This window comes from Mytilus edulis, chromosome 3 (genome assembly GCF_963676685.1).
Source record: "Mytilus edulis chromosome 3, xbMytEdul2.2, whole genome shotgun sequence".
Taxonomy (NCBI): domain Eukaryota; kingdom Metazoa; phylum Mollusca; class Bivalvia; order Mytilida; family Mytilidae; genus Mytilus; species Mytilus edulis.
In genome coordinates, this window is record NC_092346.1 from 21,587,048 (window position 1) to 21,604,843 (window position 17,796).

General features: G+C 33.1%; 1 protein-coding gene across 2 annotated transcripts in view; it reads left to right on the forward strand.

The window, feature by feature from the left end:
• Positions 1-2,334: 2,334 nt before the first annotated feature.
• LOC139516018 (caspase-1-like) overlaps positions 2,335-17,796 on the forward strand; it is a 29,227-nt gene continuing 13,765 nt past the window's right edge. The window contains exon 1 of one of the 2 annotated variants that reach the window (XM_071305822.1): positions 2,335-2,901. In XM_071305822.1, coding sequence (XP_071161923.1) covers positions 2,850-2,901 — 52 coding nt within the window. In that variant the 5' untranslated portion in view covers positions 2,335-2,849. The remainder of the gene's footprint in view (positions 2,902-17,796) is intronic. The other variant, XR_011662899.1, reaches the window with a different exon arrangement.

Sequence of the window (17,796 nt, forward strand, 5' to 3'; positions counted from 1 at the left end):
TGGATTCAAAATCATATCAATACCTAAATTGGGTGATAGTTAGTAAGAAAATATCTGTATCATAATTTTGATGATCGTTCTTAACGTTAGTACCATACAGGGTTATATGTATTTCATTTAAGAATTGAATGCTCTTTTTTGTAAATTTATTGGGGTGTAAAAGCGTTGACCGAAGTACATTTTGTTTCCGCGCTTCATACTAAAAATGTGCGCACGGTCAACGCTTTTACAACCCTATAAAGTTACAAAAAAAAGCATTCAATACTTATAATTACATTTTTACCTATAGGATCATGCAAACACGCCTTTTATCAAGTTTTTATTTCATTTACCTGTGCACTTTATTGTGGGACCTCGTGTCATCATGAATGAAAAGTTTTATTGTGTGATACAACTGCTTAAGGAATAACATGTGATGTGCAATTAGCCAATCAGAATAAAGTATTATGATGAAACATTCATCTAATGTAATTATTGATATTTGTACTGCGTATTGCTTTAACTTGATTGTGTTTTCTCGATTTTACAGCATTATTGTTATTATTTTTACGGTTACAATGTGTCATTTTTGTTTTATAAGATTTATGATACATTTTTTGTTATTTCAATTGATATTGACGGCAGCACTTTTAATTTTAATTTACCTATCTTGTTTTACCCTGGAGTATTACAGCTTGACATTGTATAGACTCGTGTCTATTGTCATAGACTGATATGTTGCTGTTGTCTATAGCTGTTCATGATATGTCTCTCTCTCGCTCTTTTTAATAGTATTTTTAAAACTTTTTATTGTGAAATGTTTTACTGATGTTCAATTTAATGTACTATATAACATTTATAATATTATTACAGTACAAACAATTTACATGCTTGTTGTTTGAATTGCAAGTCTCGCGAGGTAAGACGAGAATAGTATATTTACTTACCTTCAGTACCATACAGGGTTATATTCATGTTGTTGATATTAGTATTTCGTCTTTATAGTTCTTGTGTTAACTAAGGGATGCAGCATTTACTTATCATTGTATAGGAGAAAATGTCTCATTTTTTGTTTATATAATATGAGGTGGTTTTTTGCTTTTTGCATTATTTTGTTTTTGTGAAGGGTAAATATTAATAATTGTTAAACACTAAGATACATGTATGTCAAATAAAATATTGTTTTGTATAAAGTTTGACTGTTTGTACTTATGAGCCGACTCGATAAGATGAACATCAAGAATACGTGACAAAAGAACTATCCACAAAGGATGTAAACAGCTATATATCATCGCATGTCCTCAGAGCATAGGGTCATAGAGCTTCACTCATTGAACTGATTATATATTACAAAAACGTATTACAAAAATAACGAACACAATGACAAAAGATACAGTGCAATCAATCGAATATTACTCATGGTTTCTAGTTCAATTTTAACAAATAAAGGATCTTCAGACTAAGGTTCATATTACCCATGTTTATCTTTTGATATAAAGAGAGATGTTGATTGATTTGATCTATTCGTAAAGATAAAACAAATAATTTATCAACACAATTGAATACAACTAAATGCAGTAAAGAATACTAGTAGTCGAACATGCCTATTTTAAAGGGTAACAGAACTTTACTACAAAAAATTGCCGAAACCATCAGTCAAACTAGCATTACTTCGAGACCGCGCTTTTGAAGAAATCGGATGACTAAAAGATTGACCGTGCGATACCCTCATTGGTAGTTAATGTAATTAAACACCTAATATTCTGCCGAGTTATTATTTTGTATGTAGAGTGAAGTCACGAGGGAATATGTTGTTAAAGTATCAGATAATTTAGAAGGAGCTAAATTTAAAAATTGGTCTACTTTCATACGTTATAAATAGATAAGAGGTGTCTGGCCAAATATATTTACGGTTAGCATTACGTTTTTTAGGGCAGAGACATAACTTATTTCATTAATCGTTTCAAGATGAGTAGGTGCTTTGTTTTGCAGAATTCATATCCCACATTATAAAGTGACATTAATGTACTGGGAGTTTGCGGTTCACACCACTTCTTTATACTGTTCTTACTTAAGTTTCTATACAACAGGATTTGAAAATAGGTTACATACACGTTTGAAAACATTTCTGTGAGAGATTTCATACCTATTTTATATATCTGGTAACAAGTTGAATCAGGTATTGAAAGTAATTTGTTTATACAGAACTTTGGTTTAGTCATAAGACGTACGTGCAGGTGATCGTGTAAATTTTAAAATAGTTTTTTTTTCAATTAAGTGTATTTAAGGTTTGTGGCGAGTTTATCTCTAGCAGTTATCTCTAGTTAAATGCTTTTCAAATTCCACGAATCTGGTACGAACCTAGACGTAAAAATATAAGTATAGGAATTTGCCATCCGCTCGGTTACACGTTTCATAAAAGATGATTTAAACATTTAAAGAAAGTGTTACAGAAATAGCTGAATTTGTGATTCTCACAAAGTATTCTTATCTCTAAATATACGAGAAGCCAATTAAAGTTCAATTACGTGCATTTTTATTATTCATATTATTGTTTCGTAAGAATGTTATCTACATTGAAAAGTAATTTGAAGGCTATAGTTTGAAGGAGTGCATAACAAAATCACAAACTGAAAGTAACAAATTTCCTGCTATACTTAATCTTTGGGAAATTGAAAATTACTGTACGAAATTCAATGGTTTAAATATTATTCATCGGGTATTTATATATATCCCGTTCAACGTTTGTCATGGTGGGATGGTTCTTTTCAAGTTGTAGGTGTATGTTTACTTATTAATAACTTGAAATATGTTGTTTGTCAAAGGGAGAATAAAAATACCCGGAAATTGAAGAGAAATATAACGAAGTCATGTCAACTGATTCTTCAGATTCAGACGACACAGAAGATACCCAATTTACAGGTTTTTATTTAGTTTTATTTGTTCTTATTGTGTAAAATAACTTTCAATGAATTTCTTCAAATTCTGTTATAGATGTGCCTTGTGAAATTCACAATGCCCTCACTTTGACGAAGGAATGGTTTTGCGTGCTCTATAAACAACATCACCGTTTATAGAAACGAAGGAATGGTTTTGAATAATGTTCACCACCACACATGAATATATCTGTGAATGCAATCCTGTTAAATTAATTTGAGACTTAACGTTGACTTGTGTATGTTCGAATCGTCAGTCTGTTATGCCTTTTTCGTACGTTATTAGTATACATGTATTATTTTTTTTTCAAGTTCGCAATTTCTGTCCTACAGATAAGGATTTCAGTGAAACTCTCAGATAACCTACAGATCAGATGGCGTTCGTATTATAGATTTTTTATGTGAACTTATCCACATTGCCTGTGTTCCTATTCTCATGAAAAATGATAGAAGACATCGTATAGAAACGTTTGGCTTTAAATTACAATTTAATCATTTTTTTCGTTTTGTGAAGTATCTTAAAAACTTTATATCAATAAATTGAAAGAAATTGTTTACTCTAAAATGATCAACTAGATGAAATCAACAAATAGAACACAACATGTCAAAACTGTCAATCTGTGTTAATGATATGTGTCGATTTTAATGATGAAGAATTCCCTTATTACGCAGCGGGCATAGAAACTGATTTTAAATAAATTTAAAATAAACGATAATAATAATCCTTTTCTAGATTGGATATCTCACTTTCACATAAATAATGTTTACTCAAATTTACGATTAAAGATGCGATTTTTTTATTTCCTTTTTGTATGGTGACGTTTTTCTGGGCTATTGGTACTTTACGGAACGGAACGGAACGGAATTTCATTTAAGGTATCCAAAGGGGGCATTTATCAAAATTTCGAAAAATCTTTAAAACAAAACAAACTTTAAAATTTCTGTGTTTTACGGTTTTCCATATACAAATAACACAAATGTATACTTACTCTCATCTTCACAGGTGAAATGTGTAATAATGTATAACATCGGGAAATATTCTGTAGATGAATATGTCGGATTGTCCTGATAAATTATCATGAAATTAACGCATTTGCAAGTCATGCATTATTATATATAGACTGACCTCACGTCGTCCTTGATTAGAGACAGTGATCCAGTTGAATCTGATTTAAACTTTTTAATTTATTTTTCCGTTCCGTTCCGTTCCGCAAAGTACCAATTGCTCTGAGGAATTGGTATTTAACGGAAAAAACGGAAACAGACATCTTTAATGTAATTAAAGCAGTATGATAAAAAAAATTGTCTGACACCTCTTTTTGCATGAGTGGTATGTGTTTTAGATAGCATTTTCGACTTGATCAATAATACAAAATTTAACACAAAGGCAGGTTACACAAAAAGTCTTTCTCCTTCCATCGGTAATTATATTTTAAAAAAGGGGCCTTCAACAGCCCGTTCCGACGATGATTAGAGACAGTGATCAAGTTGAATCTGATTTAAACTTTTTAATTTATTTTTCCGTTCCGTTCCGTTCCGCAAAGTACCAATTGCTCTAAGGAATTGGTATTTAACGGAAAAAACGGAAACAGACATCTTTAATGTAATTAAAGCAGTATGATAAAAAAAAAATTGTCTGACACCTCTTTTTGCATGAGTGGTATGTGTTTTAGATAGCATTTTCGACTTGATCAATAATAAAAAATTTAACACAAAGGCAGGTTACACAAAAAGTCTTTCTCCTTCCATCGGTAATGATATTTTAAAAAAGAGGCCTTCAACAGCCCGTTCCGACGATGATTAGAGACAGTGATCAAGTTGAATCTGATGTAAACTTTTTAATTTATTTTTCCGTTCCGTTCCGCAAAGTACCAATTGCTCTGAGGAATTGGTATTTAACGGAAAAAACGGAAACAGACATCTTTAATGTAATTAAAGCAGTATGATAAAAAAAATTGTCTGACACCTCTTTTTGCATGAGTGGTATGTGTTTTAGATAGCATTTTCGACTTGATCAATAATAAAAAAATTAACACAAAGGCAGGTTACACAAAAAGTCTTTCTCCTTCCATCGGTAATTATATTTTAAAAAAGGGGCCTTCAACAGCCCGTTCCGACGATGATTAGAGACAGTGATCAAGTTGAATCTGATTTAAACTTTTTAATTTATTTTTCCGTTCCGTTCCGCAAAGTACCAATTGCTCTGAGGAATTGGTATTTAACGGAAAAAACGGAAACAGACATCTTTAATGTAATTAAAGCAGTATGATAAAAAAAAATTGTCTGACACCTCTTTTTGCATGAGTGGTATACATGTGTTTTAGATAGCATTTTCGACTTGATCAATAATAAAAAATTTAACACAAAGGCAGGTTACACAAAAAGTCTTTCTCCTTCCATCGGTAATGATATTTTAAAAAAGAGGCCTTCAACAGCCCGTTCCGACGATGATTAGAGACAGTGATCAAGTTGAATCTGATGTAAACTTTTTAATTTATTTTTCCGTTCCGTTCTGCAAAGTACCAATTGCTCTGAGGAATTGGTATTTAACGGAAAAAACGGAAAGAGACATCTTTAATGTAATTAAAGCAGTATGATAAAAAAAAATTGTCTGACACCTCTTTTTGCATGAGTGGTATGTGTTTTAGATAGCATTTTCGACTTGATCAATAATAAAAATATTTAACACAAAGGCAGGTTACACAAAAAGTCTTTCTCCTTCCATCGGTAATTATATTTTAAAAAAGAGGCCTTCAACAGCCCGTTCCGACGATGATTAGAGACAGTGATCAAGTTGAATCTGATGTAAACTTTTTAATTTATTTTTCCGTTCCGCAAAGTACCAATTGCTCTGAGGAATTGGTATTTAACGGAAAAAACGGAAACAGACATCTTTAATGTAATTAAAGCAGTATGATAAAAACATGTCAGACCTTTCTTTTTTGAATGAGTGGTAAGTGTTTTAGATAGCATTTCGACTTGATCAATATTTAAATAAACAGCTGCGCCATGAGCGCATGATACGCCCGTCGTCTTGTTTTTACATCAGCTAATAAAAATTTAAGCTTTCAAATTTTAAAAGTGTGTATTAATCCGACAAATTAAGAGAACCTCAAAAGATCTTTAAACAGAAAGTAAAATTGAGCGTTTTCAGATCCTTATAAGCAACGTATCGACACATTTTATATGATCTTTAGGGACGGACCATTTAACTTGCAGAGGGGGAGGCATGCGCGCAATTTTTTTTTATTTTTGGGAAGTGGCGCGACAAATTATTTTTTTCAAATTTAACATTATTTTTTATGGTAAATATCCTCTGTCAAAATTTTTTTTCTCCCTTTGCTGGCCAAATTATTTATTTTCTCTATTCAGAATCAACATATTTATTTACGAAAAAAAACATGCCCCCCCCTCCCCCCAATTGCAAGTTAATTGGTCCGTCCCTTAGTTTAGTCCGATTGTATTCAAACTGACGAAAAGGTCAGTCATTCGATTTTTTGGCCTTCTCAATAAGGTAATATGTCCCGGGATATTGAATTTATGTCAGTTTTCAAATTTCTTATGAAAATGAGATGAAATAATGAATTTATTTTTCTTTCAAACCAAACCCCCAATAAGGTTCTCGTATTGCTTATCTTTTTTTAAAAGATAGCAACCTGTTTTAATTACGGAGTGCAGGACTCCTCCAAATACGCGCCTGAATACAGTGTTTTTACTTTTAAAATTGCATTAAGACAGTACATATTCCAACTTGTTTGAGCACGCCTAAAGATTTTTGACGTGAAATTATAAGTGTATAATGATAACTTGCAGATTGGATGCATTTTATGTTATAATTGGCCTTATTGGAATTACGATCCATGTCAACTTTAACTTGCATTAACCTCGGGGTCATTCGTATAAATAAATAAATAAATAATTAAATAAGAATAAATAAATCTTTATTTAAAGAGAGTAACTCATTTGGATTAAATCAATTTTCAATAAGGCTCTCTATAGACACAATATTAACAACATGAATAACCATAATCTACTACTACGGGTTTTTTTTAACGACCTTGACAAAAGCCCTTGCACGGTTGATATAAACCAAATCAATCTAGCAATACACAATGATGAATAATAGTATAAATATTAAATTACACAAACAAATACATGAACAAAACGGATTACATGATAGTGTTTTTGAGTTTTATTGTTAAAATATATAATGATTTGTAAGTATACTTGAATGACGGTACATTTTTTTGATTTTTTGATTTCTTTGGATAGTGAATTCCACACCTTTTGACCACTAAAAGAAAAGCTTGGTTTGTATAATTCTGTATTTGATTTTGGAACAATAAAATTATCTGAAAATGAGAGTCGAGTACTGTATGACTGTTTGATATTTGTAGTTACAATAAGATTTGACAAGTATTGGGGTACCAATCCATTGTTTTATTCATACATTAATAAGGACTTGTGGTATAATATTCTATTACATGTATTTACTGGAATTATTCCAGATTCTTTAAAAAGTTCAACAGATGGTTTTTGAAAATCGTGTTCATTTAAAATAATTCTAGCTTCCCTTTTTTGTAATTTAAGCAAACTGTCGATTAAAAATGTGTTACAGTTGCCCCATATTGAACAACAGTAGTCAAAATTTGGAAGAATGTATGCATTATAAAATAAAATTCTTGCATTATGATTTAAATATTTCTTGATCCTTTTTAGTAGAGCTAAAGGAAGAATTTGCCTTAAAGTTTTTAATAACATATTTGATATGATCAGACCAAGACAGAGTTGCGTCCACAAAAATACCAAGGACTTGTTCACGCTGACTTTCATTAATATATTGATTATTAATGAAGATATTAAAAGGTTCATTACACATGACAGAAAGTTTGTGTTCTGAACATAAACACATTTTCTTTGTTTTGGATACATTGATTAACATTTTGTTTTCATCACACCAATGAGAAATATTTTCTAACACAGTATTTAGTGTCTGGCTATACAACTTTTGTTTTTACCAGTAACAGAAATAGTACTATCATCAGCCAAAAGATCACTGTTATGATTTGGATTACACAAAGGCAAAAAATTAATGAATAATAAGAATAATATGGGACCTTAAACGAACCCTTAGGGTACACCTGTTTTTACTTTTAATACACCTGAAAAAGTATTTGAAATGCATACAACCTGCTGTCTATCAGTTAGATATGAAGTATGCCAGTGCAGTGAAGAATAAGAAAATCTGTATTTTTGTAATTTCTGGAGGAGCAGTTTATGATGAAGAACATCAGAAGCTTTACAAAGATCCAGAAATACTGCTCCTACTAATTCGCATTCATCAATTGCTTTTAACCATTTATCTAACAAAGTTGTCATGGCAGTTTGACAGGAATGGTTCGAACGAAAACCTGATTGCAGGACATACAACAGATTATATGTGTCCGTATAGTTCATTAAATAAGTTTTTACGTGTCTCTCAAGTATTTTAGATACTAATTGTAAAAATGCAATTGGTCTGTAATTAAATACATCATTTTTTAACATTTATTTTCAAAAACTGGTATGACTTTAGCTAATTTGAATAATGATGGATAAACTGATTTTTTAATGCTTGAATTAAAAATTTGACATAAGGGAACTGAAATAAGATAAGAAGTAATTTTTAAAAACTTTGCACTGATATTATCAAGACTGCTTTTATTACATTACAGATGCCTGTTTCCATTCGATTCCGTTAAATACCAATTCTCAGAGCAATTGGTATTTTGCGGAACGGAACGGAAATCAGATTCAACTTGATCACTGTTTCTAATCATCTTCGGAAGGCCCCTTTTTTAATTTATAATTACCAATGGAAGTAGAAAGACCTTTTGTCTAACCTGTCTTTGTGTTATTTTTTATACGTCCGTCAATTTTGACGGGACGTATTATGGTATACAAATGTCCAGTGTCCGTCCGTCCGTCCGTCCGTCTGTCCGTCTGTCCGGTGTAAACATGTCGCACCGTAACTTGAGAACGACTTATCCAAATTTCATGAAACTTAACATAGTTGTTTCTTATGATGGTAAAATGATCTGTATACTTTTTTGTGAAAATAAGATTACAACTTTTTGAGTTACGGCACTTTGTAACTAAAACAGGGGTGTGTTTTTTTCACATGTCGCACCGTATCTCAAAAACGATTCTTGATTATGGCTTAAAACTTTAATTACTTCTTAGTTATATTAATCTTAATATCTGTATACTTTTTGGTGATGATTCAAAATTTCATTTTTGAGTTATTGAGTATTTTGTAAAAAAAAAGGGGGGGGGTTACATGTCGCACCATATCTCAAAAACGATTTATGATTATTGCTTAAAACTTTACACACTTCTTTGTTATATTAATCTAAAGATCTGTATACTTTTTGGTGATGATTCATTTTTATATTTTCGAGTTATTGAGTTTTTTGTAAAAAAAGAGGTTTTTTTTCACATATTGCGCTGTATCTCTTTTGCTTAAAACTTAACAGGCTAATGTTCCGTCGGGTTTCCAAATACATCTTGTACAATCTTCCTATTGATCGGGAATAAGGAATGAGTCAGGATATACTAAGCATGACAACCTGTACAACCCTGTGTTATTCAAAAAAGATTTATGTTTTTTCACAAGACGACGGGCGTATCATGCGCTCATGGCGCAGCTGTTTATTTAAATATTGATCAAGTCGAAATGCTATCTAAAACACTTACCACTCATTCAAAAAAGAAGGGTCTGACTTGTTTTTATCATACTGCTTTAATTACATTAAAGATGTCTGTTTCCGTTTTTACCGTTAAATACCAATTCCTCAGAGCAATTGGTACTTTGCGGAACGGAACGGAACGGAAAAATAAATTAAAAAGATTACATCAGATTCAACTTGATCACTGTCTCTAATCATCGTCGGAACGGGCTGTTGAAGGCCTCTTTTTTAAAATATAATTACCGATGGAAGGAGAAAGACTTTTTGTGTAACCTGCCTTTGTGTTAATTTTTTTATTATTGATCAAGTCGAAAATGCTATCTAAAACACATACCACTCATGCAAAAAGAGGTGTCAGACAATTTTTTTTTTATCATACTGCTTTAATTACATTAAAGATGTCTGTTTCCGTTTTTTCCGTTAAATACCAATTCCTCAGAGCAATTGGTACTTTGCGGAACGGAACGGAACGGAAAAATAAATTAAAAAGTTTACATCAGATTCAACTGGATCACTGTCTCTAATCATCGTCGGAACGGGCTGTTGAAGGCCCCTTTTTTAAAATATAATTACCGATGGAAGGAGAAAGACTTTTTGTGTAACCTGCCTTTGTGTTAATTTTTTTTATTATTGATCAAGTCGAAAATGCTATCTAAAACACATACCACTCATGCAAAAAGAGGTGTCAGACAATTTTTTTTATCATACTGCTTTAATTACATTAAAGATGTCTGTTTCCGTTTTTTCCGTTAAATACCAATTCCTCAGAGCAATTGGTACTTTGCGGAACGGAACGGAACGGAAAAATAAATTAAAAATTTACATCAGATTCAACTTGATCACTGTCTCTAATCATCGTCGGAACGGGCTGTTGAAGGCCCCTTTTTTTAAATATAATTACCGATGGAAGGAGAAAGACTTTTTGTGTAACCTGCCTTTGTGTTAATTTTTTTTATTATTGATCAAGTCGAAAATGCTATCTAAAACACATACCACTCATGCAAAAAGAGGTGTCAGACAATTTTTTTTATCATACTGCTTTAATTACATTAAAGATGTCTGTTTCCTTTTTTTCCGTTAAATAAAATTGAGAATGGAAATGGGGAATGTGTCAAAGAGACAACAACCCGACCAAATAAAAAACAACAGCAGAGGGTCACCAACAGGTCTTCAATGTAGCGAGAAATTCCCGCACCCGGAGGCGTCCTTCAGCTGGCCCCTAAACAAATATATACTAGTCCAGTGATAATGAACGCCATACTAATTTCCAAATTGTACACAAGAAACTAAAATTAAAATAATACAAGACTAACAAAGGCCAGAGGCTCCTGACTTGGGACAGGCGCAAAAATGCGGCGGGGTTAAACATGTTTGTGAGATCTCAACCCTCCCCCTATACCTCTGACCAATGTAGAAAAGTAAACGCATAACAATACGCACATTAAAATTCAGTTCAAGAGACGTCCGAGTCTGATGTCAGAAGATGTAACCAAAGAAAATAAACAAAATGACAATAATACATAAATAACAACAGACTACTAGCAGTTAACTGACATGCCAGCTCCAGACTTCAATTAAACTGACTGAAAGATTATGATTTCATCATATGAACATCAGGCACAATCCTTCCCGTAAGGGGTTTAGTATCATACCATCATAACATATATGAGAAGAACATAACCCGTGTCATGCCAACAACTGTTTTTAGAATAAATGTGTTTAGTTCCGATGCAAAGACCTTATCAGTGACTCAATATTAACGCCAAAATAAGCAATCTTTAATGACTTGACAACAGTATCGTAATTATATCCCTTCTTGATAAGTCTATTCAAAGGTTTTGTAAGTTTCTGAGGTGAATACTGACACCTTTGTGCTTTATAAAGAATATTTCCATAAAAAATTGGATGTGAAATACCTGAACGTATTAGAAGTCTGCATGTTGAGCTATATTTACGAATGATGTCTTTATACCGATGATAAAATTTAGTAAATGTTTTGACTAGTTTGTGATATCGAAAACCCTGGTGTAATAATTTTTCAGTAATACATAAATTATACCAATTCCTCAGAGCAATTGGTACTTTGCGGAACGGAACGGAACGGAAAATAAATTAAAAAGTTTACATCAGATTCAACTGGATCACTGTCTCTAATCATCGTCGGAACGGGCTGTTGAAGGCCCCTTTTTTAAAATATAATTACCGATGGAAGGAGAAAGACTTTTTGTGTAACCTGCCTTTGTGTTAATTTTTTTATTATTGATCAAGTCGAAAATGCTATCTAAAACACAAACCACTCATGCAAAAAGAGGTGTCAGACAATTTTTTTTATCATACTGCTTTAATTACATTAAAGATGTCTGTTTCCGTTTTTTCCGTTAAATACCAATTCCTCAGAGCAATTGGTACTTTGCGGAACGGAACGGAACGGAAAAATAAATTAAAAAGTTTACATCAGATTCAACTTGATCACTGTCTCTAATCATCGTCGGAACGGGCTGTTGAAGGCCTCTTTTTTAAAATATAATTACCGATGGAAGGAGAAAGACTTTTTGTGTAACCTGCCTTTGTGTTAAATTTTGTATTATTGATCAAGTCGAAAATGCTATCTAAAACACATACCACTCATGCAAAAAGAGGTGTCAGACAATTTTTTTTATCATACTGCTTTAATTACATTAAAGATGTCTGTTTCCGTTTTTTCCGTTAAATACCAATTCCTCAGAGCAATTGGTACTTTGCGGAACGGAACGGAACGGAAAAATAAATTAAAAAGTTTAAATCAGATTCAACTGGATCACTGTCTCTAATCATCGTCGGAACGGGCTGTTGAAGGCCCCTTTTTTAAAATATAATTACCGATGGAAGGAGAAAGACTTTTTGTGTAACCTGCCTTTGTGTTAAATTTTGTATTATTGATCAAGTCGAAAATGCTACCTAAAACACATACCACTCATGCAAAAAGAGGTGTCAGACAATTTTTTTTATCATACTGCTTTAATTACATTAAAGATGTCTGTTTCCGTTTTTTCCGTTAAATACCAATTCCTCAGAGCAATTGGTACTTTGCGGAACGGAACGGAACAGAAAAATAAATTAAAAAGTTTAATGCGGGGTTCACACATTGCCGATTATTGCTCCCGTTTGAGATCAGACAGCGATACGACACGAAAAGTGAAAAAGTCGGATTAGTATCCTCAATTATCTGGAATGTCCTATTATTGTCTGAACGCAGTCGTTTTAGTTCGTAACAGATTCCTACTGGTCGGGAAGGGTCCGAATAGTTCGGCAAAGCACCCCGACAGTTAGGTGCGTCCCGTAACATTCGGGGAAACTCAGCCGATTTTGTCTAGTCGGATTACAATCGTGCCTATGTCGTGACAGATTCTGCTGTATCGGATCGAATTCCTAACAATGTTCTGTGTATTCGGGACGGTGTCCTGTGGAACGGGAATGATCTGGAGAAGTCCCGACAATAACAGAATACAATACGACTGAGACCAGACAAAGCCGTTTGCAATGCGATAGAGCGGACCGTGATAGGATTACGTTCCGACAGTACCTGATCATCCCGATTATGCCGACAGTTTTCAAACGGATAACTTCCGTCAGCGTCGGTTCACTGTCTTGTCACTATCTGATCTCTGTCGGATTACATTCGGTAGAATCGGGACGCAGTCGTGACAGACTCGGTAGAATTTTACCTGGCGAAAGATACAAATCGAATTTCCATCCACGATTCACATGATCTTGATCAGACTTTTGACAAATTTTAATCGGGAATGGTCCTGTCAAGGACGGCAGTAAAAATCGTGAATGTGTGACCCCAGCTTAAATCAGATTCAACTGGATCACTGTCTCTAATCAAGGACGACGTGAGGTCAGTCTAGATATCATAATGCATGACTTGCAAATGCGTTAATTTAATGATAATTTATCAGGACAATCCGACATATTCATCTACATCTAATATTTTCCGATGTTATACATTATTACACATTTCACCTGTGAAGATGAGATTAAGTATACATTTGTGTTATTTGTATATGGAAAACCGTAAAACACAGAAATTTTCAAGTTTGTTTTGTTTTAAAGATTTTTCGAAATTTTGATAAATGCCCCCTTTGGATACCTTAAATGAAATTCCGTTCCGTTCCGTTCCGTTCCGTTCCGTTCCGTAAAGTACCAATAGCCTTTTTCTGTGTAATTTCTTACTCGTTTGCCATGCCATGTCTGTAGTGACATTTTAAATTTTTTACCTCCTTTTTGTTTAACTTGAAAATTAATGAGTTATTGATTTTAGTTTACCATGAAATACTTAAACTAAATCCTTTCAAAGTTACAAGACTTTGTTGAAAAGTTTGACTGTACCTCTACAAATCTTACTTAATAGGGGATATCGCACACTAATTTTAACGGTGATGTTGTTTATAGAGCATGCAAATTTAGATAACATCTTTGTAAAGTTGTTGATCCCTTGAATAAACTTATGCTGAACATTATGAACTTAGCTCTAGTTTGCTTCCATCGGGACTTTTTTTTTTAATTATAAAAACATTACTTCATGTGTATAGATATAAGGAGAATTTCAACATTCTTACCGTTATCTTTATGATATTTTTTTGTTTTCCGAACGGTTATAAAAAATTTTAAAAATCTGCCGAAATTCAATGATAGTTATCTATGTATTACTGGTAAATTATTGAATCAAGGATTTTTATACCACGAATTAATTAACACTTTTACTAAATAATTCCATAGATAAAAATAATGGATTGAAAAAAGTATAAAAAGGATAACAACTGCCAAATTCCTGAATTGACTGAATGTTTAACTGTACCTGTAGACTACTTTATGCAAACGGGAGATGGGACATGCTAATTTTGAAAGAGATCCGTTTGCGCCAAAAAAAAATGCGTCCTTTTGCGCCACAACTTTTTTCCTCTAATGCTACGTTTGCGCTCCTTGTTTCAAAATTACACGGTATCATTTGCGCCAAAAATAAAACATACGATTGCGCCAATTAGAATAAAAATGACTTCCCTACTCCTTTATTCGGACTTGGAGCCGGCAGTTTACACGGCAAATGTTTCCTTTTCTGAAACATTTCTTCTTCTTACTGCTGCTGCATGATTACTTCCCACTTTAATTTATGTAGTAGCTTGTAACTTCACTTTTTTGTCCAAAAACACAAACATTGAAGGTTGAAATGCATAAAACACACTGTGTCATCAACATATGTGGCTAAACATAATCAGCAAAAGCTTCTAGTTTCTTCTCTATTGGTATATCTTTATCAAATATGCAGCAAAGCAATAAGTTTTATTCTCTCTCTGTACATTGGGGCATAGGACATTTGAGCGAAAAAGAAAAAAGCACATAGGGTCATTTGAGCGCCGACTTCATAGGACATTTGAGCGCCGGGATATTAACCTTACCTGAGTTTTCAGACAGGACATTTGAGCGAAATTTTCCCTGATAATTTTACACGAATTAAGATTTTTTTTAAAAGTAAGAAAAAAAAGTAAGATTTAGTTATAAATATTTTTTATTTTATTTCACACCCGAGTAATTCGACCGGTTCTGGCTGGTTTATGTAAGTGAAATCCTAAGTTGATCTCTATTTACCAATCAATTCTACTATAATTCATTGGCTATGCAAATTTTCTTTGTTCTAAAATTCTTATATATATATCTATTAAGTGAAATGTCCCTTGGCACTTGAAATCTTAATACTAATAATACATGTACGTGTTAAAATGGATATTATTTTGACCGAGACTAATAAGGGAAAAAGAAGCCTTGTTTGTGACAGTTTCCGATATAGAGTGGACAAAACACTAAAAGGAGAAGAAATATCCTGGAGATGTACAGTAAGTACCTTTTTTTACAAATTTAATGTTAATGTAAACTACTTGTTCGTCTGTTACGCTTCAACTTCCATAACTTCTTTTAATTTTGATTTATATCTATATCATTATATGTCTATCTTATACCTCCTTTAGATTAATTTTTTAACACATTTGAATATAAGCTACCACATATAGGGTTAGGTATCAAGGCTCCATGTTGAAGGTCGTACTGTAACCTATATAACATTGTTAGGTTGATTTTCTAGGCACTTTACAATATTCATACAATACACTGTAAAAATTGTGCTTAGAGCCTAAACATGTTTAGGAAAATGTTTAGAAGCTAAACACATAAATGTCTGTGGTGTTCCCATTCTAAACATGTTCAATTGTATTTGTCCTTTCAATATTTTTCAGGCAAAAGGTTGCAAAGCAAGACTGAGGACGGATTGTACCGGAACCGTTATAATTCAACAGAAAAATACTCATAACCATGATACCAGTGATCGTGACAATGAACGTCACTTGCTGCGGGTACGATCAAAAAGAAAAGCGGATGATGATATTGCTCAACGTCCTTCAAAAATTATCCGTACAGAGTTACAGAACATGGATGAAGCAAATCTAAAGTCTGAAGACATTGGCAGCGTTTCAAAGGCTATATATAGAAAGAGGCGTAAATCTCACCCTGCACTTCCTAAATCTTGTATTCTGCTTACTTCCTGGAAAGTCTGAAGAAATTTACGTGAATTGCTTTTCCTCAATTGTCAAGCTATGTTCCGATCAAGGTCACACACTTCAACCGAAAGCAGTACACGTCGATTTTGAAGAACGGGTAATGAAAGTTATGAAGGATTTTTTCCCGTCTATAGAGATCAAATGCTGTAGGTTTCACTTAGGCCAAGCCTGGTGGCGAAAAATCCAGAAAGTTGGACTTAGTCAACAATACAAAGAGCTTGATTCAGACATTAGTAAATGGCTTAAAGGGATTTTTGGGATAGCCTTTTTAGCTCCCCTCATCTCTGGGCCGAAGTTCCATCCTCGTTAAAACGTACTAACAATGGGCCTGAATCATTTCATGCCCATTATAACGAGCAGTTCTATCACAGTCATCCATCAATTTATATTTTCCTTGACACTATTATCAAATTGCAATCTGTGACTTACATAAAAATTCGGAGTTTGAACATTGATGCACCGCAGAGCCGAACAGAAAAGGAGAAGGAACAGAATCTCCGGGATTTGCATTCGAAATACTGCCAGCAGGAAATTACGAGGGATTTTTATGTCAGAAGCCTGGGATATAAGTTCCAAGCCCGAACAGACTTGTAAATAATGCCGTTGCCGAGTTTTATGTTTTATGACAGTGCTTTGTTTTTAGTGCTTTGTTTACAATTAAAAGATGTTTTAATCTTTTTGTTGGTAAACTCCTGTTTTATGACTGTGCTTTGTTTTTAGTGCTTTGTTTTTTACAATTAAAATATGTTTTAATCTTTTTGTTGGTAAACTCCTCATTTAATGAACTATATTCGTAAGAAAATGTGGTATGATTGCCAATAAGACAATTCTCTATCCAAGACTTGTTTTCGCTCAAATGTCCTACGCTTATTCTTATTTTCGCTCAAATGTCCTAAAATTTAGGCGCTCAAATGTCCTATACTTTGGCGCTCAAACGTCCTTTTTTTTTTCGCTCAAATGTCCTGTCAATGCGCTCAAATGTCCATTGCCGGTACATTGACTGTCTCCGAACATATAATACTTTTTAGCCAAAAATAAGAATAAATATAATTATATTAATCATTTATTTTTATGAAAGATATGTGTGCAGGTAAATTGGTGCAAATGAGTTCCGAATATTGGCGCAATTGATACATTTCGGAAACAAAATTAGGTGCAAATGATACCCCTGAAAAATAGTAATTGGCACAAAAGGACTGCTGCCCTGATTTTTACGGTGATATTGTTAACTTAGACCGTAAAATTGAGATACAATCCGGGTAAAAGTATGGATTTTTAAATATGCTTATTCCAAAAGGTTATCAATTCAACACTGTAATTAATTCTTTTAATATTATTTTTTTCTCTATAAGTATAATAAGATATATAAAACAATAATGTTTCCCCAGTACACGGATGGGGCATCTATATCCGCACTATAATTTTCTATGTTCAGTGGACCGTGAAAACGGGGGAAAATTTCTAATTTGGTATCAAATTAGAACAAGCATTAGCCTTTCAAAAAGGGCTAGTCGACTCTTAGCTGATGAAAATGGAAAGTGCTCTCGCTTTGTAGATTAATTC